Genomic DNA, 23952 nt, shown 5'->3' with positions numbered 1-23952 from the left:
TATGTTACTGTGCGACCTGTTGTGTCTGGTTTTATATGATGTTACTGTGCGACCTGTTGTGTATGGTTTTATATGATGTTACTGTGCGACCTGTTGTGTATGGTTTTATATGATGTCACTGTGCGACCTGTTGTGTATGGTTTTATATGATGTCACTGTGCGACCTGTTGTGTCTGGTTTTATATGATGTTACTGTGCGACCTGTTGTGTCTGGTTTTATATGATGTTACTGTGCGACCTGTTGTGTATGGTTTTATATGATGTTACTGTGCGACCTGTTGTGTATGGTTTTATATGATGTTACTGTGCGACCTGTTGTGTCTGGTTTTATATTATGTTACTGTGCGACCTGTTGTGTCTGGTTTTATATGATGTTACTGTGCGACCTGTTGTGTCTGGTTTTATATGATGTTACTGTGCGACCTGTTGTGTCTGGTTTTATATGATGTTACTGTGCGACCTGTTGTGTCTGGTTTTATATGATGTTACTGTGCGACCTGTTGTGTATGGTTTTATATGATGTTACTATGCGACCTGTTGTGTATGGTTTTATATTATGTTACTGTGCGACCTGTTGTGTATGGTTTTATATGATGTTACTGTGCGACCTGTTGTGTATGGTTTTATATGATGTCACTGTGCGACCTGTTGTGTATGGTTTTATATGATGTCACTGTGCGACCTGTTGTGTATGGTTTTATATGATGTTACTGTGCGACCTGTTGTGTATGGTTTTATATGATGTCACTGTGCGACCTGTTGTGTATGGTTTTATATGATGTTACTGTGCGACCTGTTGTGTATGGTTTTATATTATGTTACTGTGCGACCTGTTGTGTATGGTTTTATATGATGCTACTGTGCGACCTGTTGTGTATGGTTTTATATGATGTTACTGTGCGACCTGTTGTGTATGGTTTTATATGATGTTACTGTGCGACCTGTTGTGTATGGTTTTATATGATGTTACTGTGCGACCTGTTGTGTATGGTTTTATATGATGTTACTGTGTGACCTGTTGTGTATGGTTTTATATTATGTTACTGTGCGACCTGTTGTGTCTGGTTTTATATTATGTTACTGTGCGACCTGTTGTGTATGGTTTTATATTATGTTACTGTGCGACCTGTTGTGTATGGTTTTATATGATGTTACTGTGCGACCTGTTGTGTATGGTTTTATATGATGTTACTGTGCGACCTGTTGTGTATGGTTTTATATGATGTTACTGTGCGACCTGTTGTGTCTGGTTTTATATGATGTTACTGTGCGACCTGTTGTGTATTGTTTTATATGATGTTACTGTGTGACCTGTTGTGTATGGTTTTATATTATGTTACTGTGCGACCTGTTGTGTCTGGTTTTATATTATGTTACTGTGCGACCTGTTGTGTATTGTTTTATATGATGTTACTGTGTGACCTGTTGTGTATGGTTTTATATTATGTTACTGTGCGACCTGTTGTGTATGGTTTTATATGATGTTACTGTGCGACCTGTTGTGTCTGGTTTTATATGATGTTACTGTGTGACCTGTTGTGTATGGTTTTATATGATGTTACTGTGCGACCTGTTTTGTATGGTTTTATATGATGTTACTGTGCGACCTGTTGTGTATGGTTTTATATGATGTTACTGTTGTGTTCCCTTATGTACATTTTCACTCTCACAGAGATGACCAACATCCATGAAATAACTGGAGGGTTTCTCATTACCCTGAATAAGCCGCCATGCAGCCAGGTCAGGAGGGAGGGCGTTCTCCAGACACGGAATGACTGACAGCTTTGCAGACTTGCTGTGCAATGCACGTGTGCACTTGTGGGCTCATACAGCCAAGTAGTGATGATGTCACAGCGACCGCACTCACTAACGGGGAGAGGTATCAAGCCTTGGAGATAGAGGAAGAGGAGCAGCTGCCCAAAAGCTACCAGTCACCTCCTGTCATTTCCAATACTGTGCTAGATCGGGTGTGGTTCATCAAATCGACAGTGTCTAGGTCGACAATGTTTAGGTCGACCACTATAGGTCGACAGTCACTAGGTCGACATGGATTGAAGGTCGACAGGGTTTCTAGCTCGACATGTGCTAGGTCGACAGGTCTAAAGGTCGACATGAGGATTTTTTTTTTTTGTGTCGTTTTCTTCGTAGAGTGACCGGGATCCCAAATTAGTGCACCGCGTCCCCTCGCATGGCTCGCTTCGCTCGCCATGCTTCGGGCATGGTGCCTTCGCTCCGCTACCGCTTCGCTCGGCACACTTTACCGTTCCAATCGTAGTCCACGTGGATCGTTAAGTATAAAAAAAGAAAAAAAGTGAAAAACTCATGTCGACCTTTAGACCTGTCGACCTAGAAACCCCGTCGACCTTCCATCCATCCATGTCGACCTAGTGACTGTCGACCTATAGTGGTCGACCTAAACATTGTCGACCTAGACACTGTCGATCTTCAGTCCGGATCCCGCTAGATCAATGGCCGGTAGAACCTGATTGGACGCTTTGGGCAACGTTTCTACTTTCTCTCTCTCCAAGGCTTGATACACAGTCTTCCTCCAATGTGGGGGAGTAGTGTCAGCTATCTGTAATGTGACGGTGGCTCTGGGGCCTTTACACAATATTGCACGATCTGCTGTAAGTGTAACAATATAATTAGGCAAACACCTTTAATGACATCGCTTGCACAGATAATGACAATCACTTTGTGCCTCTTGGCGTTGATAAATGATAACGGGGTGACACTGTACTCACCCTTCCTTCCTGCTGATGTAGTATAAATCCAGCAAACTTCCAAACTCTGTCGGGTCATTTAAGGGATGCGGGACCAAAACCTTATAGAACGGAACAGATTAATAAAACGCACTGAAGTAGACTTCAGAAACTCAATGAAACTGTATATGAAGTATAATATAAGCGGAGCTCCTCTTGTCTGAGCACCAAATCAGCAGCGGGATATATTACATGGCGCCTTATGGCGTTACAGCCCAGTGCTACATAACGTGGGAAAACCGGCTCTAGAACGTTGCCGTAACCCACAGCAACCAATTCTAACATTTTCTTTTACACAGTTCAGAAAACTCAATCATTATGCTTAAATATCATCCATAGACTCAGTGCTGGGCTTATATCGTATACAGAGGCCCATATTGTACAGAGAATGTCTGATCACCCAGATCTTTCCCTGACCCTTGGAGCTTACACTCTACTACCACCCACACTTTAATAAGGATTTGTCTGTAACTCACGCAAGATGCAAATACAACAAATACACACAAGGATGACGAATGAGGAACAGACGTGACAGAGGGCAGTGAGAGATCTGTTCACGGGAGCTTACAGTCTAATGCAGTGTTTCCCAATCACAGTTCTCAAGGTACACTAACAGTCCAAGGATAGCCATACTTAAGCAAAGGTGACTTAATTAATACTTTAGTTGATTTAACTATCTGTGCTCAAGGATGGAGATCACAAAAACTTGGACTGTTACTGTGCCTTGATGACCGAGGCTGGGAAACACTGGACTAGAGAGAGAGAGGGTGAAGCAGAGACAATAGAATATAATGGGATAGGAGTAGCGGTGGCAGGAAGGTGTGCAGCCTCCGGTGGGGGAAGTCTAATGGGAAGAGGTGGGTTTATAGAGTGCGCTTGAAGGAATGAAGGTTGGGGTAGAGTCTGGTGGGGGGAAAGTAGCTCTATAAACCAGAAGCAGCTCGGGAGAAGTCTTGGAAACAGTGGTGAGAGGTGGCTAACAGATGGGAGAAGAGTTGCAGGTCAGTCAGTACGTTTTCTGTGTTGACTGTGGAAGGAAACCAGAGCACTCAGAGGAATCTAAAACATGGTAAGAACATACAAACTCCACATTGACCGGCCCACAGTTGGAATCAAATCCATACATCCAGTCACGTGAGCCAGCAATGCTAACCACTGTGCCACTGCACTGCCCATGACCTATCAACTCATTAATTCACAGCGAACGATCTACTGGTTTTAGGCAAAGCCCCAAATGGCAGAAAAATCACAATTTCCTTCGCCAGTATACAAACAGAATAACACGTCGAGGTCTTTACGTAACAGAGAAGCCCCATTATTGCAGTAGGTCTAAGGGAAAGGAGGCCCCAGATTCAGATCACGATGTGGCGGAGGCAGGGGGAGAGCCATTAGCGCTGATTACAATTCTGTAATCATGTAAAAAGCCGTCCCTCCTTATTACCACTCTCAGCTTAGATTCCGCTTAAGCCGTAAGCTTTGAACCTGGGCTGGAGGGGGATCTGTAAATGAGGACTTCACCGCTATAAGACCGAGCTCTTCAGCCCTGAAACAATGGGCCGCCATCTCCTAATTCCACCCCAGGGGATCGCCCTCGCTTTCACAGACTTCCTAACGGCGCCCGACTCTTCTGGCTTTGATAAAAGGCAGATCTGCATATTGCTCACTCATCTGAGGCTTGTTGGGATAAGACCTGATAACGGCAAAGGATGTGTGTGAGAGGCTGACGTAGGCCCTGAGCTACAAACACGTCCCCAGTTCTTTCATCTCCCCGGCTGCAGAGGGAACACTGAGAAATAGCGCTAGGGACCAGACTCATTACCAGCCGTTTACTCTCGGAGATAGTGACTTCTGCCCAGAAGTTGGAGATGGTCATAGAGATGGTCTTCCCGTAATAGCCATCCGAGGGGTTCCCAATGATGCCAATCCTGGGGAATGAGCAATGGTTAAACATTTACTTCTACTTTATAATTGTCCACTCCATGTAGTTAAATATTAAAGTCTACAACCTGTAAGACAAAATGTATTTTTTAAATAATTGTAATTAATTATTTTCTGACATTGCAAAGGCCTGTACAGATTTCCACCTATAGTAAGTCATTCCGAGTTGTTCGCTCGCTAGCAGTTTTTAGCAGCCGTGCAAACGCTATGCCGCCTCCCACTGGGAGTGTATTTTAGCTTAGCAGAAGTGCGAACAGTTGTATCGCAGAGCGGCTACAAAATAATTTTGTGCAGTTTCAGAGTAGCTCAAAACCTACTCAGCGCTTGCGATCACTTCAGACCATACAGTTCCTGATTTGACGTCACAAACCCGCCCTGCGTTCGGCCAGCCACGCTTGCGTTTTTGCTGGCACGCCAGCATTTTTCCGAACACTCCCTGAAAACGGTCAGTAGACACCCAGAAACGCCCTCTTCCTGTCAATCACTCTGCGGCCAGCAGTGCGACTGAAAAGCGTTGCTACACCTTGTGTGAAACGACATCTTTCTTTGTACTTTTACGCCGCGTGTGCGCACTGCTCCGCATACGCATGCGCATTGCGCCGCATACGCAGAAGTGCCTTTTTTTGCCTCATCGCTGCACAGCAAATTAATGCAGCTACCGATCAACTCGGAATGACCACCATAGTTCCCGAAATACAGGAGCTGTACTACAACACTTGGCCATTAGGTGGCGATACAGAGGTAACCTGCTCACGTGTTAAGACATTTGTAGACACTTGTGTATACATTGTGACATTCCCCCAGTGACAATGATGTACTGTGACTTCCCACATGCTTTGGAAGGAGAGTATCACTGCACAGGCTGCAGTCAGACAAGCCAAAGAGCACCAGGGCTTACCAGCTTTATATAGGAGAGCAGGGAACGGTTAAAGCCTCAGCAAAAGGAAAATACACAGGGGGAGATGCATCAAGCCTTGGAAAGAGATAAATTGGAGAGAGCTAAAGTACCAATCAGCTCATAGCTCTCATTTTTCAAACACAGCCAGTAACATGACAGTTAGAAGCTGCTTGGTTGGTATCTCTCTCCAAGCTTTGATAAATCTCCCCCATATATTTAAAATCAGCCAATCAGTATTAAGCTGGGGCAGAGCTTAGCCTTTAGGAAGGTGCAGGTTCCCGTCAGCAGGGCATTCAATGCTGGACTGGCTGGCCGATGAGATAGTCAGTTGGACTGGGGGAGGGTCATTCCGAGTTGATCGATCGCTAGCTACTTTTTGCAGCGCTGCGATCAGATAGTCACCGCCCATAGGGGAGTGTATTTTTTCGCTTTGCAAGTGTGCGATCGCATGTGCAGCCGAGCGGTACAAAAACAGTTTTGTGCAGTTTCTGAGTTACCCAGAACTTACTCAGCCATTGCGATCACTTCAGCCTGTCCGGGGCCGGAATTGACGTCAGACACCCGCCCTGCAAACGCTTGGACACGCCTGCGTTTTTCCAACCACTCCCAGAAAACGGTCAGTTGCCACCGACAAACGCCCTCTTCCTGTCAATCTCCTTGCGATCGACTGTGCGAATGATTTCTTCGTTAAATCCATCGACCAGCAACGATCCTTTTTGTACCCATATGACGCGCCAGTGCATTGTGGTTCATACGCATGCGCAGTTCTGACCTGATCGCAGCGCTGCAAAAAAATAGCTAGCGTGCGATCAGGTCGGAATGACCCCCTGTGTCCGATAAGTGCTGGGGATTGCATCTATGGGGCTGCGGTCTGCCATCGTGACTGTTATACCAAGGTGAGCGTCATTCAGAAGGTGTCCCCAAACGCTGTAAAACGGCATTATGTTCCAATACACAATAAATAAGAGTGACCCCTACCTGGCGTATGCGCGGCAAGTGATCGCCTTCACCCGGGGCTCGTTCTTCAGAGTAGAGTAATGAGCCAGCCACTTCGTGTAATCCGGTAATCCCTACGGAAATAAATTATAATCCCGACATCAGATACACTGACCCTTATTCACAAATACTGCGCAAAAAGCAGGATTCACAATAGCCAGGTGTAAGATAATGGACGGTTCCATTTACACAGCGATGGGCGATAAATCGTTTATTAATGACATTTTATTGTAACATTTCATTGGATCTGGGGTTTGTCTGGGGAGCTAAGATAGATCACACTATTCTAATATTACCACTCGATGCATAATAATAATAATAATAATAATAATAATATTATACATAAGAACAGTCCGATGCAAAGTGTGCTCTGCGTCACGGCAACCGGAACCTCGCTTTATTCTGTAGCTTGCACGAGGCAGGTCACATCTGACTGCTGATTGGTTGCAGAGATTCAGGACACATTTTGCACCTACTGTGAGCTCACACCAGACCACAAGTGGACACTTACCACTTGTCCGATCAGCTGAAAGCCTGTAGGTAGCTTCATCCCGTATACCGGAACGCCAGCGGTGTTTATTAGCCATTCCTTCATAGGCCATCCACCGAGAACAGAAAACCTTACGTTACTTATTGTTCCTGCCAGGGTAATAAGGTGGCACTAGAAGTAGTGGTTCATGTACCGTGAGAAGGAGGCATTACCATATATCTTCCCAGCACTCGCTCTTCTGTGTTTGGGAACGCAGTCAGGAACGTCTCCAGGCTGGGCAACGTCCGTCTCTGGAAACAGTAGAACACGACGCTGGCCATTCTCGAGCTCGTCTGTCCTTGCTGAGGCTTCTCCAAAAAACGCGTGATCCTTTGACGAGACGGAGAGGGCTTATTTACTAACAAGCCGCAAATGCACCACGACCCATGACAACTAAACAGTAAGTGTCATTCATTTACTGGCAATGAATGGGATTATTTTGGGTTCCCCTACCCCCCCCCCCCCCCCCCCCCCCTCCTCCCAGGTTACCTGGTAGAGAACGGCGGGGGCCCCATTAAATATTGTACATTTGTACTATTTTGGATTAAAGCTGAGTTGCGGCTTCTCTGTTCTTATCATATAACGTACGTACCACGGACGGGGGTCCTGCCATAACCCTGCACTGGTCATCATGGGGAGAGGGGGGGTGGGGATCTTGAATGAAGAGAAATGTTTGCTCCTTCGCGCTTGTTAATTAGAATGGAATTTTTATACTTCCCAGTTTCTTATTGGAGTAAGTAAAGGAACACCAGAAGTGAGGTAAAGGGACTCCGGAAATTTAAAAAACATTACGCTCACCAACTCCATCCCATAACATGCGGACTCCTGTATAGAGAGGAGAGAACAAGATCCTCCACCAACAAGAACCCTAACAGAGAGTACAGAGGAAGAGAACTGAACATGAAATCCATGTGTGAGGGGTGGGCATCCCGTGTCTCCCGCTGGACTCAGACAAAAGGGTTTAACACAAGTACAAATACTCCCATTTTCTCTTTTCATCGCAGGGTACACTTGGGATGTCGGAAGGCTGCCCCCACAGGAGTGTGTGCCGGAAAGCTGCAGTACCCACCATCCTGTGGCCAAAATGTGTAGCTCTGGATACAAACATTCTGAATTTAGTGAATGTGACTACATAAGACCAGGTGGCCACCCGGCACAGCTCTCAGCCAAGGGTCCATACTTGGTAGAACGTGCGGTCACATTTTCGGGAACAGGCTGCACTGTCCCAATGTATGTCCGGCACATTACCATGGTCATTTACTAGCAAAGGTCTTTCTAGATGCCGTCTTACCTCTCTTGCAGGCATCACAAGTTGACCAAGAGGTCATCATGGATATACTGTAGGTCATCAAAGCTCTGACTACGTCCAGATAGTAAAGATAGAGACCACTTCTTTCTGTGAATTAACAAGGACCTTAACGTCCTGATTAAGATGGAACTTGGGGGGGTCATTCCGAGTTGTTCGCTCGTTATTTTTTTTCGCTACGGAGCGATTAGTCGCAAACTGCGCATGCGCAATGTTCGCAGTGCGCCTGCGCCAATTAAATCAGTACAAAAGTTTGGTATTTTACTCACGGCGTAACAAAGTTTTTTCATCGTTCTGGTGATCGGAGTGTGACTGACAGGATGTGGGTGTTTCTGGGCGGAAACAGGCCGTTTTCTGGGAGTGTGCGGAAAAACGTAGGCGTTTCAGGGAAAAACGCGGGAGTGTCTGGAGAAACGGGGGAGTGGCTGGGCGAACGCTGGGCGTGTGTGTGACGTCAAACCAGGAACGAAACTGACTGAACTGATCGCAGTGTAGGAGTAAGTCTCGAGCTACTCAGAAACTGCTAAGAAATTTCTATTCGCAATTCTGCTAATCTTTCGTTCGCAATTCTGCTAAGCTAAGATACACTCCCAGAGGGCGGCGGCTTAGTGTGTGCAATGCTGCTAAAAGCTCGGAATCACCCCCTTGAATACCAGTTTGGACTGAGAGGAAGGTTTAGCTACGGAGACCTACCAGATAGTGCCCCAATCCCTGAGCCCCACCAGGCTGTGGACATGGCCAAGAGAATGGAAGTCTTCTAGGTAAGAAGCTTCAGTTATCCCTTGCTGCAGAGCTGTCAGCACCAGAGACCCCATGCCCTGCTGAGCCTGCATATACCGTAAATCACCGCCTGTAAAGGGAGATATAGGTCTTTTGGACCCTGTAAGAATTCCTGGCAGGAACAGTCCACCCGTCTATGACCATGGTCTGAATTATGCCATCCATGGAGTCTTTAGCTCTATCCACCACGGCATCAGCAGCCACAGATATGGAGGTTTCAGTTATACTGTATGTAGTGACAATTGTGTGGTGGTTGAATGCTGCCACGTTATATCATGTTCCTCCAGGTATATTTGCAATAAATCCATAATTACTTGGTGTTGATATCTTAGTAGTATATGATAATTCTGTTTGGCTCTCACCGATGACTATCTGGGCACACTTCCACGATCCCCCGTGATGACGTGCTTTCACCTTCTTCCATCTCATAATAAATTGCCAGCTCTCCCTCCTAGAAGCATATAGACAAACTGCGCTATACAATATTGCTTCAGGTTATGCACATAGAGGACAATGAAAACAGTCACTTGAGTAAAACACACTTTCAATCATAAACATTTTTATTTTCAAAAACAAACGGAAACCGAAATCTCCGCTAGAACAGTCCTTTCCACCACCACCACCCTATCCACTATCACTAAAGAGAAACAATAAATACTGTATAGCAAGTACCACCATGACCTCAACTATCACAGCCGCTGCCACCACAGCCTCCAATACTGGAGACCAGCATTTACAGCACCTCAGTGATCACAGCCGCTGCCACCACAACCACCACCGGAGAACAGCATTCACAGAAACCACCACCACCATGACAACAATCACAGCTGCTGCTGCCACCACCACCACTAGAGAACAGCATTTATAGCAACCTCCACCACCTCAACGACCACTGCCACCACAACCACCATTCACAGCAACATCCACCATCACCTCAACAATCTCAGCCGCTGCCAACACAACCACCATCACTGGAGAACAGCATTCACAGCAACCATCACCTCAACATCAGCAATCACAGCTGCTGCCACCACAACTACCACCGGAGAACAGCATTTACAGCAACCACCACCTCAACAATCTCAGCCGCTGCCACCGCAACCTTCACCACCACTGAAGAACAGCATTGACAGCAACCACAGCTACAGCCACCACAACAACCATCACCCCCCAGAGAAAAGCATTCACATCAACCACCACCTCAACAATCTCGGCCGCTGCCACCACAACCACCACCGTCGAACAGCATTCACAGCAACCATCACCACCACCTCAAAGATTACAGCTGCTGCCACCACAACCACCACCACCACCACCACCACTGGGGAACAGCATTCACCGCCACCTTCACCTCCACAATCACAGCCATGACCACCACCAATGGAGAATAGCATTAATTTCATCCACCCCCACCACCTCAACACTCACAGCTACTGCCAACACAACCACCACCACCTCAACACTCACAGCCACTGCCAACACAACCACCACCACCTCAACACTCACAGCCACTGCCAACACAACCACCACCACCTCAACACTCACAGCCACTGCCAACACAACCACCACCACCTCAACACTCACAGCCACTGCCAACACAACCACCACAACCTCAATACTCACAGCCACTGCCAACACAACCACCACCACCTCAACATTCACAGCCACTGCCAACACAACCACCACCACCTCAACACTCACAGCCACTGCCAACACAACCACCACCACCTCAACACTCACAGCCACTGCCAACACAACCACCACCACCTCAACACTCACAGCCACTGCCAACACAACCACCACAACCTCAATACTCACAGCCACTGCCAACACAACCACCACCACCTCAACATTCACAGCCACCAACACAACCACCTCAACAAAAACAGCTGCACCACCCCTGGAGAAAAGCATTCAAAGCAACCACTACCTCAACACTCACAGCTGCTGCTGCTGCAAGCACAACCACCGCTAGTGTAGGACAGCATACACAGTAAACATCAACACCACTTCATAACCACCACAGCAAATACCAATAAAAACAACCCAAAAGCACCACAAATATCATCACAATCTCAGCACAAACAAAATACAATGCCACTACTGCAACCACCACCAGCCACAGAAACAAACCCAGCACACTCAAGGACAATCAGAATAAAAATGTCAGCGAGTACAGTCGCCACGCCTCACCTTGAGCCTGAAGAACTTCAGCACCTGAGCCATGTCAAAATTTTGGTCCGCGCACAACATGTCCGCAGCAATCTGGGTAGAAAGCAAAGGTCATTATATAATCTATAGGCAATACCTTAGCGGGATGTATTATAAAGTGCAGTTGTCTATTCTTTATTATGCAGGGAAAAAAACAGAAAAACAACCGTGGGACGAAAAGGAAACAGCACAAACAAAAAGTATAAAATATTCAAGAGATAAAGCCAAGATGGCTGGAAATGTCTGGGAATCGTGCACAGTTTTTCCATCACAGATGCAGGTAAACCTCTAAATTACACTGGAAATTGACAATTAACCAGTTTCAACAAATGTCAGCAATGTGCGGCTGGTGAATTCTGAATAATGGATTTGGATGCTGGAGCAGATTTCGGTGTGTGTGCTGGCATGCGCTGCAGGGTGTTATGCCGGGGAAATGAGAAGAACAAGGCCGGGCTGGGAAAAAAGCTATAACCGGCTGATTAGACGAGAGGAGACTCCGTGAGGAGAGCGTGGCTGCTTCGCTGACATCGCATAATCTCTAAACTGCTTTTGATTGGACAATCGCATGTTCAGCCATGATATCTCCTCAGCCCAGAGAGAGGTCTGAATTTAATTCCTCTTTCCAATTGGAGTTTGAAGAGAACACACACAGAGTATATTACAAAGAGACGGCGTCCAAATAAACACATTTACAGGGCCCAGCTGTAAGAAATGGAACGCTTGGCACTCATTAGGCCTGGAAAAGACACTTATCATAGGGACAGCAGAAGAATCCTGATTAGGAGACTCTGGGGACACCGCTACCATTAGAGGAGCCAATTTGTATGCAATGTAAATACATATAGATGCGCACATTGTGCATATGGCTGCAAGACAGTAACCGCACATTCAGATGACAAATGAATGACTTTCTGATTGCAGGAATGAGGCTGCACTTCAAACATGTGTAAGTATAATAAATACACTGTATACAGATATATATTAGTGTGTGTATATATGTATTACAAGTGTAAAGTTAGAAGAAATCTACTGTCCTGACCCCCAGGTATGAGGCCAGGCCCTTCTAATAAAACAGTGGTGGCCACTTATGAGGTGTGAAATGGCTTCTCCACAGGAGGAACTGGCTATGAACCAGCGGGAAGTAGTGCAGATCAGCGGGGACCAGCAGGGAGCAGGGCAGATCAGCGTGGAACCAGCAGGGAGCAGGGCAGATCAGCGGGGAACCAGCAGGGAGCAGGGCAGATCAGCGGGGACCAGCAGGGAGCAGGGCAGATCAGCAGGAAGCAGTACAGATCAGCGGGGACCAGCAGGGAGCAGTGCAGATCAGCGGGGACCAGCAGGAAGCAGTACAGATCAGCGGGGACCAGCAGGGCAGATCAGCGGGGACCAGCAGGGAGCAGGGCAGATCAGCGGGGACCAGCAGGGAGCAGTGCAGATCAGCGGGGACCAGCAGGGAGCAGTGCAGATCAGCGGGGAGCAGGGCAGATCAGCGGGGACCAGTGGGGATCAGTGCAGATCAGCAAGGAGCAGTGCAGATCAGCGGGGACCAGCAGGGAGCAGTGCAGATCAGCGGGGACCAGCAGGGGGCAGTGCAGATCAGCGGGGACCAGCAGGGGGCAGGGCACATCACCAGGGACCAACAGGGAGCAGTGCAGATCAGCGGGGACCAGCAGGGAGCAGTGCAGATCAGCGGGGACCAGCAGGGAGTAGTGCAGATCAGCGGGGACCAGTAGGGGGCAGTGCAGCTAAGCGAGGACCAGCAGGGAGCAGGGCACATCAACGGGGAACAGCAGGGAGCAGTGCAGATCAGTGGGGACCAGCAGGAAGTAGTGCAGATCAGCGGGGACCAGCAGGGAGCAGTGCAGATCAGCGGGACCAGTGCAGATCAGCGGGGACCAGCAGGGAGCAGTGCAGATAAGCGGGGACTAGCAGAGAGCAGTGCAGATGAGCCTGAACCATCAGAGAGCAGTGCAGATCAGCGGGGACTAGCAGGGAGCAGGGCAGATCAGCTGGGACCAGCAGGGAGCAGGGCAGATCAGCTGGGACCAGCAGGGAGCAGTGCAGATCAGCGGGGAGCAGCAGGGAGCAGTGCAGATCAGCAGGGAGCAGTGCAGATCAGCGGGGACCAGCGGGGAGCAGTGCAGATCAGCGGGGACCAGCAGGGAGCAGTGCAGATCAGCGGGGACCAGCAGGGAGCAGTGCAGATCAGCGGGGACCAGCAGGGAGCAGTACAGATCAGCGGGGACCAGCAGGGAGCAGTACAGATCAGCGGGGACCAGCAGGGAGCAGTGCAGATCAGTGGGGACCAGCAGGGAGCAGTATAGATCAGCGGGGAGCAGTGCAGATCAGCAGGGAGCAGTGCAGATCAGCGGGGAGCAGTGCAGATCAGCAGGGAGCAGTGCAGATCAGCAGGGAGCAGTGCAGATCAGCGGGGACCAGCAGGGAGCAGTGCAGATCAGTGGGGACCAGCAGGGAGCAGTATAGATCAGCGGGGAGCAGTGCAGATCAGCAGGGAGCAGTGCAGATCAGCGGGGAGCAGTGCAGATCAGCAGGGAGCAGTGCAGATCAGCAGGGAGCAGTGCAGATCAGCGGGGACCAGCAGGGAGCAGTGCAGATCAGTGGGGACCAGCAGGGAGCAGTGTAGATCAGCGGGAAGCAGTGCAGATCAGCGGGGAGCAGTGCAGATCAGCAGGGAGCAGTGCAGATCAGCGGGGAGCAGTGCAGATCAGCAGGGAGCAGTGCAGATCAGCAGGGAGCAGTGCAGATCAGCGGGGACCAGCAGGGGGCAGTGCAGATCAGCGGGGACCAGCAGGGAGCAGTGCAGATCAGCGGGGAGCAGTGCAGATCAGCGGGGACCAGCAGGGGGCAGTGCAGATCAGCAGGGAGCAGTGCAGATCAGCGGGGACCAGCAGGGGGCAGTGCAGATCAGCGGGGACCAGCAGGGAGCAGTGCAGATCAGCGGGGAGCAGTGCAGATCAGCAGGGAGCAGCGCAGATCAGCAGGGAGCAGTGCAGATCAGTGGGGAGCAGTGCAGATCAGCGGGGATCAGTGCAGATCAGCGGGGACCAGCAGGGGGCAGTGCAGATCAGCAGGGGGCAGGGCACATCACCAGGGACCAACAGGGAGCAGTGCAGATCAGCGGGGACCAGCAGGGGGCAGTGCAGATCAGCAGGGACCAGCAGGGGGCAGTGCAGATCAGCAGGGACCAGCAGGGGGCAGTGCAGATCAGCGGGGACCAGCGCAGATCAGCGGGGACCAGTGGGGAGCAGTGCAGATCAGCGGGGACCAGCAGGGGGCAGTGCAGATCAGCAGGGGGCAGGGCACATCACCAGGGACCAACAGGGAGCAGTGCAGATCAGCGGGGACCAGCAGGGGGCAGTGCAGATCAGCGGGGACCAGCAGGGGGCAGTGCAGATCAACGGGGACCAGCAGGGGGCAGTGCAGATCAGCGGGGACCAGCAGGGGGCAGTGCAGATCAGCAGGGACCAGCAGGGGGCAGTGCAGATCAGCAGGGACCAGCAGGGGGCAGGGCACATCACCAGGGACCAACAGGGAGCAGTGCAGATCAGCGGGGACCAGCAGGGGGCAGTGCAGATCAGCGGGGATCGGTAAATGTGTAATGTAGTATTTAACTATGTGATTTCCCAGCTAGAAATGTAAGCGCAGGTCCAACCATACTGAGTCAGTGTACACAATGTGAAGAGCAGTTTCCCTGCTATACCAGAAGTATCTCAGTTGTCAGTGATGGTTTGACAGTCACACAGTGTGTTCCTTGTGTCGCTGTAATCACAGTAGACAAGGGTTCTCCGTTTGCCTGTTCTATTTATCAGTTTTATTGCTATTTGGAGGCTATTAAATGAAAAAAATAAAATAATGGAAACCAGTTTCCCAGTAGTGAATGGCCCATCCATCCGTACACACCATTTGAGATTTATAAAAAAATAAAAAATAAAAGTGGAAAAGAAAGACGGACATTCTATGTAGAAGAATTAGCGCGAGGGCTGCACGCACCACCATGATGTCATCATCTAGCTTCTTGCTGGAAATAGCGAGTTCCAGGTCAGCGACTGCACCAAGCCTGGCGTCATAGGTGGTGGTGCCATCATTGATGATATTCTCCACCGGGAAGTCATTGGCTGTTGCCCACCGCTCGTAGTGTTTGTACCTGTGGGTGATTGCGGAGGGACATACTGTATACTCCGCTAACACAATCGTCTCCTCAATATACAAACTGAAGATTGGGGGTAATTCCAAGTTGATCGCAGCAGGAATTCTGTTAGCAATTGGGCAAAACCATGTGCACTGCAGGGGAGGCAGATGTAACATGTGCAGAGAGAGTTAGATTTGGGTGGGGTGTATTGTTTCTGTGCAGAGTAAATACTGGCTGCTTTATTTTTACACTGCAATTTAGATTGCAGATTAAACTCACCCCACCCAAATCTAACTCTCTCTGCACATGTTACATCTGGCTCCCCTGTAGTGCACATGGTTTTGCCCAACTGCTTACAAAATTCCTGCTGCGATCAACTCGGAATTACCCCCCATGTGCACTGCAGGTGGGGTAGATGTAACATGTGCAGAGAGAGTTAGATTTGGGTGGGGTGTGTTCAAACTGAAATCTAAATTGCAGTGTAAAAATAAAGCAGCCAGTATTTACCCTGCACAGAAACAATATAACCCACCCAAATCTAACTCTCTCTGCACATGTTACATCTGTCCCCCCTGCAGTGCACATGGTTTTGCTCATAAGCTAACAAATTTGCTGCTACAATCAGGTCTGAATTAGGCCCAAAGGACGGGATGTATGAAGTATTTCCTATACCATGCAGTACATCCTGTACATTATTGTATGCATAGTTACCAGGGTTTAATAATGCCAGTCTGCATGAATACTTACCTCCCGGGACAGCTCTTCCGATATACAGCTGTCCGGGTGAGTTCTGACTTCTGGGTTTATGACCCGGGAGTCCTACTGCACGTTTGTGACCGCCAGACTGAGACTGCGGAATTGTCAGGGGGAAGGAGGTGGATTTTTGGATCCCTCTCCAGGAATTCCTGCGTAAAGATGCCCATAGGCTTCTATAGGCAACGCCCTCTATAAACCTCACACAAGCTCTGGAAAGTTTTGTAGCTCTCTGCACATGAATATATATATATATATATATATATATAGTGTTGGAATATCAGCTCCCTAGGCCTTGGCGACAATAAGGAGTTATTTACTTTTTCCTGCCACCCCCAGAACTCCCATACATCTGAGCCTCGTACTATGGAGCTCCGAGGCAGAGTATCATAAAGGAGCCGGAGGTATCTGGCTGAGATATAGTAGTTAAGGAGTTCCGAGGCAGACACAGGAATAATAAGAATTTACTTACCGATAATTCTATTTCTCATAGTCCGTAGTGGATGCTGGGGACTCCGTAAGGACCATGGGGAATAGCGGCTCCGCAGGAGACTGGGCACATCTAAAGAAAGCTTTAGGACTATCTGGTGTGCACTGGCTCCTCCCCCTATGACCCTCCTCCAAGCCTCAGTTAGGATACTGTGCCCGGACGAGCGTACACCATAAGGAAGGATTTTGAATCCCGGGTAAGACTCAAACCAGCCACACCAATCACACCGTATAACCTGTGATCTGAACCCAGTTAACAGCATGATAACAGAGGAGCCTCTGAAAGATGGCTCACAACAATAATAACCCGATTTTTGTAACAATAACTATGTACAAGTATTGTAGACAATCCGCACTTGGGATGGGCGCCCAGCATCCACTACGGACTACGAGAAATAGAATTATCGGTAAGTAAATTCTTATTTTCTCTAACGTCCTAAGTGGATGCTGGGGACTCCGTAAGGACCATGGGGATTATACCAAAGCTCCCAAACGGGCGGGAGAGTGCGGATGACTCTGCAGCACCAAATGAGAGAACTCCAGGTCCTCCTCAGCCAGGATATCAATTTTGTATAATTTTACAAACGCATTTGCTCCTGACCAAGTAGCTGCTCGGCAAAGTTGTAAAGCCGAGACCCCTCGGGCAGCCGCCCAAGATGAGCCCACCTTCCTTGTGGAGTGGGCATTTACAGATTTTTGGCTGTGGCAGGCCTGCCACAGAATGTGCAAGCTGAATTGTACTACAAATCCAACGAGCAAAAGTCTGCTTAGAAGCAGGAGCACCCAGCTGGTTGGGTGCATACAGGATAAACAGCGAGTCAGATTTCCTGACTCCAGCCCTCCTGGAAACATATATTTTCAGGGCCCTGATAACGTCTAGCAACTTGGAGTCCTCCAAGTCCCTAGTAGCCGCAGGCACCACAAATAGGTTGGTTCAGGTGAAAAGCTGAAACCACCTTAGGGAGAAACTGAGGACGAGTCCTCAATTCCGCCCTGTCCGAATGGAACATCAGATAAGGGCTTTTTTAGGATAAAGCCGCCAATTCTGACACGCGCCTGGCCCAGGCCAGGGCCAACAGCATGACCACTTTCCATGTGAGATATTTTAACTCCACAGATTTAAGTGGTTCAAACCAATGTGACTTTTGGAACCCAAAACTACATTGAGATCCCAAAGTGCCACTGGAGGCACAAAAGGAGGCTGTATATGCAGTACCCCTTTTACAAACGTCTGAACTTCAGGGACTGAAGCTAGTTCTTTTTGGAAGAAAATTGACAGGGCCGAAATTTGAACCTTAATGGACCCCAATTTCAGGCCCATAGACACTCCTGTGTGCAGGAAATGTAGGAATCGACCCAGTTGAATTTCCACCGTCGGGCCTTACTGGCCTCGCACCACGCAACATATTTTCGCCAATTGCGGTGATAATGTTTTTGCGGTTACATCCTTCCTGGCTTTGATCAGGATAGGGATGACTTCATCCGGAATGCCTTTTTTCCTTCAGGATCCGGCGTTCAACCGCCATGCCGTCAAACGCAGCCGCGGTAAGTCTTGGAACAGACAGGGTCCTTGCTGGAGCAGGTCCCTTCTTAGAGGTAGAGGCCACGGATCCTCCGTGAGCATCTCTTGAAGTTCAGGTTACCAAATCCTTCTTGGCCAATCCGGAGCCACGAATATAGTGCTTACTCCTCTCCATCTTATCAATCTCAGTACCTTGGGTATGAGAGGCAGAGGAGGGAACACATACCCTGACTGGTACACCCACGGTGTTACCAGAGCGTCTACAGCTATGGCCTGAGGGTCCCTGGACCTGGCGCAATACCTCTCGAGTTTTTCCCAACGGTTTATAATCATGTGGAAGACTTCTGGGTGAAGTCCCCACTCTCCCGGGTGGAGGTCGTGCTGAGGAAGTCTGCTTCCCAGTTGTCCACTCCCGGAATGAATACTGCTGACAGTGCTATCACATGATTTTCCGCCCAGCGAAGAATCCTTGCAGCTTCTGCCATTGCCCTCCTGCTTCTTGTGCCACCCTGTCTGTTTACGTGGGTGACTGCCGTGATGTTGTCCGACTGGATCAACACCGGCTGACCTTGAAGCAGAGGTCTTGCTAAGCTTAGAGCATTGTAAATGTCCCTTAGCTTCAGGATATTTATGTGAAGTGATGTCTCCAGGCTTGACCATAAGTCCTGGATATTCCTTCCCTGTGTGACTGCTCCCCAGCCTCGCAGGCTGGCATCCGTGGTTACCAGGACCCAGTCCTGAATGCCGAATCTGCGGCCCTCTAGAAGATGAGCACTCTGCAACCACCACAGGAGGGACACCCTTGTCCTTGGTGACAGGGTTATCCGCTGATGCATCTGAAGATGCGACCCGGACCATTTGTCCAGCAGGTCCCACTGGAAAGTTCTTGCGTGGAATCTGCCGAATGGGATTGCTTCGTAGGAAGCCACCATTTTACCCAGAACCCTTGTGCATTGATGCACTGAGACTTGGCTCGGTTTTAGGAGGTTCCTGACTAGCTCGGATAACTCCCTGGCTTTCTCCTCCGGGAGAAACACCTTTTTCTGGACTGTGTCCAGGATCATCCCTAGGAACAGAAGACAAGTCGTCGGAACCAGCTGCGATTTTGGAATATTGAGAATCCAACCGTGCTGCAGCAACACTACCTGAGATAGTGTTACACCGACCTCCAACTGTTCCCTGGATCTTACCCTTATCAGGGAATCGTCCAAGTAAGGGATAACTAAAATTCCCTTCCTTTGAAGGAATATCATCATTTCGGCCATTACCTTGGTAAAGACCTGGGGTGCCGTGGACCATCCATACGGCAGCGTCTGAACTGATAGTGACAGTTCTGTACCATAAACCTGAGGTACCCTTGGTGAGAAGGGTACATTTTGACATGAAGGTAAGCATCCTTGATGTCCAGAGATATCATGTAGTCCCCTTCTTCCAGGTTCGCAATCACTGCTCTGAGTGACTCAATCTTGAATTTGAACCTCTGTATGTAAGTGTTCAAAGATTTTAGATTTAGAATCGGTCTCACCGAGCCGTCCGGCTTCGGTACCACAACAGTGTGGAATAATACCCCGTTCCCTGTTGCAGGAGGGGTATCTTGATTATCACCTGCTGGGAATACAGCTTGTGAATGGCTTCCAAAACTGTCTCCCTGTCAGAAGGAGACATCGGTAAAGCCGACTTTAGGAAACGGCGAGGGGGAGACGTCTCGAATTCTAATTTGTACCCCTGAGATATCACCTGAAGGATCCAGGGGTCTACTTGCGAGTGAGCCCACTGCGCGCTGAAATTCATTGAGACGGGCCCCCCACCGTGCCTGATTCTGCTTGTAAAGCCCCAGCGTATACTGAGGGCTTGGCAGAGGCGGGAGAGGGTTTCTGTTCCTGGGAACTAGCTGATTTCTGCAGCCTTTTTCCTCTCCCTCTGTCACGGGGCAGAAATGAGGAACCTTTTGCCCGCTTATCCACGAAAAGACTGCGCCTGATAATACGGCGTCTTCTCATGTTGAGAGGCGACCTGGGGTACAAACGTGGATTTCCCAGCTGTTGCCATGGCCACCAGGTCTGAAAGACCGACCCCAAATAACTCCTCCCCTTAATAAGGCAATACTTCCTAATGCCGTTTGGAATACGCATCACCTGACCACTGACGTGTCCATAACCCTCTACTGGTAGAAATGGACAACGCACTTAGACTTGATGCCAGTCGGCAAATATTCCGCTGTGCATCACGCATATATAGAAATGCATCTTTCAAATGCTCTATAGGCAAAAATATACTGTCCCTATCTAGGGTATCAATATTTTCAGTCAGGGAATCCGACCACGCCAACCCAGCACTGCACATCCAGGCTGAGGCGATTGCTGGTCGCAGTATAACACCAGTATGTGTGTAAATACATTTTAGGATACCCTCCTGCTTTCTATCAGCAGGATCCTTAAGGGCGGCCATCTCAGGAGAGGATAGAACCCTTACAAGCGTGTGAGCGCTTTATCCACCCTAGGGGGTGTTTCCCAACGCACCCTAACCTCTGGCGGGAAAGGATATAATGCCAATAACATTTTAGAAATTATCAGTTGTTATCGGGGGAAACCCACGCATCATCACACACCTCATTTAATTTCTCAGATTCAGGAAAACTACAGGTAGTTTTTCCTCACCGAACATAATACCCCTTTTTGGTGGTACTCGTATTATCAGAAATGTGTAAAACATTTTTCATTGCCTCAATCATGTAACGTGTGGCCCTACTGGAAGTCACATTTGTCTCTTCACCGTCGACACTGGAGTCAGTATCCGTGTCGGCGTCTATATCTGCCATCTGAGGTAATGGGCGCTTTAGAGCCCCTGACGGCCTATGAGACGTCTGGACAGGCACAAGCTGAGTAGCCGGCTGTCTCATGTCAACCACTGTCTTTTATACAGAGCTGACACTGTCACGTAATTTCTTCCAACAGTTCATCCACTCAGGTGTCGACCCCCTAGGGGGTGACATCACTATTACAGGCAATCTGCTCCGTCTCCACTCATTTTTCTCCTCATACATGTCGACACAAAAGTACCGACATACAGCACACACACAGGGAATGCTCTGATAGAGGACAGGACCCCACTAGCCCTTTGGGGAGACAGAGGGAGAGTTTGCCAGCACACACCAGAGCGCTATATATATACAGGGATAACCTTATATAAGTGTTTTTCCCCTTATAGCTGCTGTATAGTTAATACTGCGCCTAATTTGTGCCCCCCTCTCTTTTTTAACCCTTTCTGTAGTGTAGTGACTGCAGGGGAGAGCCAGGGAGCTTCCCTCCAACGGAGCTGTGAGGGAAAATGGCGCCAGTGTGCTGAGGAGATAGGCTCCGCCCCCTTATCGGCGGCCTTATCACCCGTTTTTTTATGTATTTTGGCAGGGGTTAAATGCATCCATATAGCCCAGGAGCTATATGTGATGCATTTTTTGCCATCCAAGGTGTTTATTATTGCGTCTCAGGGCGCCCCCCCCAGCGCCCTGCACCGCCAGTGACCGGAGTGTGAAGTGTGCTGAGAGCAATGGCGCACAGCTGCAGTGCTGTGCGCTACCTTGTTGAAGACAGGACGTCTTCTGCCGCCGATTTTCCGGACCTCTTCTGCCTTCTGGCTCTGTAAGGGGGCCGGCGGCGCGGCTCTGGGACCCATCCAAGCTGGGCCTGTGATCGTCCCTCTGGAGCTAATGTCCAGTAGCCTAAGAAGCCCAATCCACTCTGCACGCAGGTGAGTTCGCTTCTTCTCCCCTTAGTCCCTCGATGCAGTGAGCCTGTTGCCAGCAGGTCTCACTGAAAATAAAAAACCTAATCTAAAACTTTCACTAAGAAGCTCAGGAGAGCCCCTAGTGTGCACCCTTCTCGTTCGGCACAGAGATCTAACTGAGGCTTGGAGGAGGGTCATAGGGGGAGGAGCCAGTGCACACCAGATAGTCCTAAAGCTTTCTTTAGATGTGCCCAGTCTCCTGCGGAGCCGCTATTCCCCATGGTCCTTACGGAGTCCCCAGCATCCACTTAGGACGTTAGAGAAATAGGGGGTGTTCCTGTTGTTTATATTATATTACACCCTTACATTTACTGTCAATGCTGTAGCTTGCTGATGGCGAGAGGGCGGCGCCAAACTTACGAGATTCTCTCAGCTGCTCAGCCTATTGGCCCTTACCCCTCTCCATAGACTCACACATTGTGACATTATGCTGTGAAGGGGTGGGAGAGAATATGGGCCATAGAGGTCTATCTGAGGGTTTCTGGGTACTCAGAACTCCCCCCTGGGTGTGCCAACAGTGCACATCCTTAACAACCCTTCTAATCACATCATTATGTCTTTAGCGGGCTGCACACGGGTTGTGGAGGGAGAAGAGGCAATGAGCCGGACCCGTCTGCCTGGCGGGCCGCATACTGTAGTGTGTCCACCGCAGGCTCAGATGCTGGCTTGGAAAAGGCCTGCACACTCTGCCGGCAGACACAAGGTATTGGGCTGTGACCCGAGAGGTGCAATACGCAGAGGGAACACCTGTAATTGGCCAGACATGTGTGATACCAAGCAGCTGCGGGCTGCTGCCAGGCACTAGGACCCAGCGGACACCGGCCGGTGCCACAGCGAGATACAGGGAAGGCAGATGGACCCAGTGGAGCCCTGAGCAGTGGGTCCCACTGGGCAGTACGCAGGCGGAGAGCACAGAGCTCGAGACATTGTATTGTACCTGGGACAGCATCCTGCTCTCTTTGATTGCTATACCGGAGTTACAGGACGGCCAGCTGCAGAGTCAGACTGGGGCATAAAGGGCCCACCGGCGAAATGCAGTTATAGGGGCCCATATTTCTGGGAGTGGCCAGCCTACAAAGGGGGTGTGGCCAGCTTCCACAGAGGCTTGAAATACACAATAGTTTAGTGCAGTGTAAAGCAACATATCTACCATGTATAATACAAGTGCACAGTCTGGAACCTGATCCCTAGAGGAAGGAGTGGGCACTCAGGCAGTGGGGCCTACCGGTGGTTTCCCCTTTACCCCTGTGGGCCAGTCCGACCCTGGCCAGCTGTGACCTATTATAGAGTCCTCTTAACACCCCCCCCCCCCCCAGTGTGACATGTGCACCCACACAAGGACTGGCCAGCGAAGACACGGAGTCACCCAGTTCTACAAAATAACTCATTCTGCTGAAGGTTATTGATTTATTTGGTTTTGTTTGTCTTACGTTACATTATTTACAGTGAATGTTATGTATGCTATTTTGTGAATATATCTGAACTACTGCACTTACAGGTCATTTATGTGATTACACATATTCCTGTTTTAGGGGGACATTTACTAAGCAGTGATAAGAGTGGAGAAGTGAGCCAGTGGAGAAGTTGCCCATGGCAACCAATCAGCACTGAAGTAACATTTATGATTTGCATACTATAAAATGATACAGAGCAGCTGATTGGTTGATGGGGAAACTTCTCCATTGGCTCACTTCTCCGCTCTTATCACTGCTTAGTAAATGTCCCAGCCCCTAAGTGTATTACAGCCACAGTGTATATTGCTGTTGAGCCTTCGGTCGTGTGACAGTTCATTGAAGTACTCGGAGTACCTGGAAGCGTAACAGTATTACGTTTAT

General features: G+C 49.2%; 1 protein-coding gene across 2 annotated transcripts in view; it reads right to left on the bottom strand.

Moving 5' to 3' along the window:
• LOC134966741 (uncharacterized) overlaps window positions 1–23952 on the bottom strand; it is a 62551-nt gene that overhangs the window by 26233 nt on the left and 12366 nt on the right. The window contains exons 4-11 of one of the 2 annotated variants that reach the window (XM_063943723.1): window positions 15432–15585; window positions 11403–11474; window positions 9572–9660; window positions 7297–7453; window positions 7106–7183; window positions 6577–6668; window positions 4582–4687; window positions 2745–2824 (exon numbers count right to left, since the gene is read on the bottom strand). In XM_063943723.1, coding sequence (XP_063799793.1) covers window positions 2745–2824; window positions 4582–4687; window positions 6577–6668; window positions 7106–7183; window positions 7297–7453; window positions 9572–9660; window positions 11403–11474; window positions 15432–15585 — 828 coding nt within the window. The remainder of the gene's footprint in view (window positions 1–2744; window positions 2825–4581; window positions 4688–6576; window positions 6669–7105; window positions 7184–7296; window positions 7454–9571; window positions 9661–11402; window positions 11475–15431; window positions 15586–23952) is intronic. The other variant, XM_063943724.1, reaches the window with a different exon arrangement.

This window comes from Pseudophryne corroboree, chromosome 10 (genome assembly GCF_028390025.1).
Source record: "Pseudophryne corroboree isolate aPseCor3 chromosome 10, aPseCor3.hap2, whole genome shotgun sequence".
Taxonomy (NCBI): domain Eukaryota; kingdom Metazoa; phylum Chordata; class Amphibia; order Anura; family Myobatrachidae; genus Pseudophryne; species Pseudophryne corroboree.
Note: the sequence above shows the minus strand (reverse complement) of the source record. Positions and strands in the feature narration are given on the sequence as shown.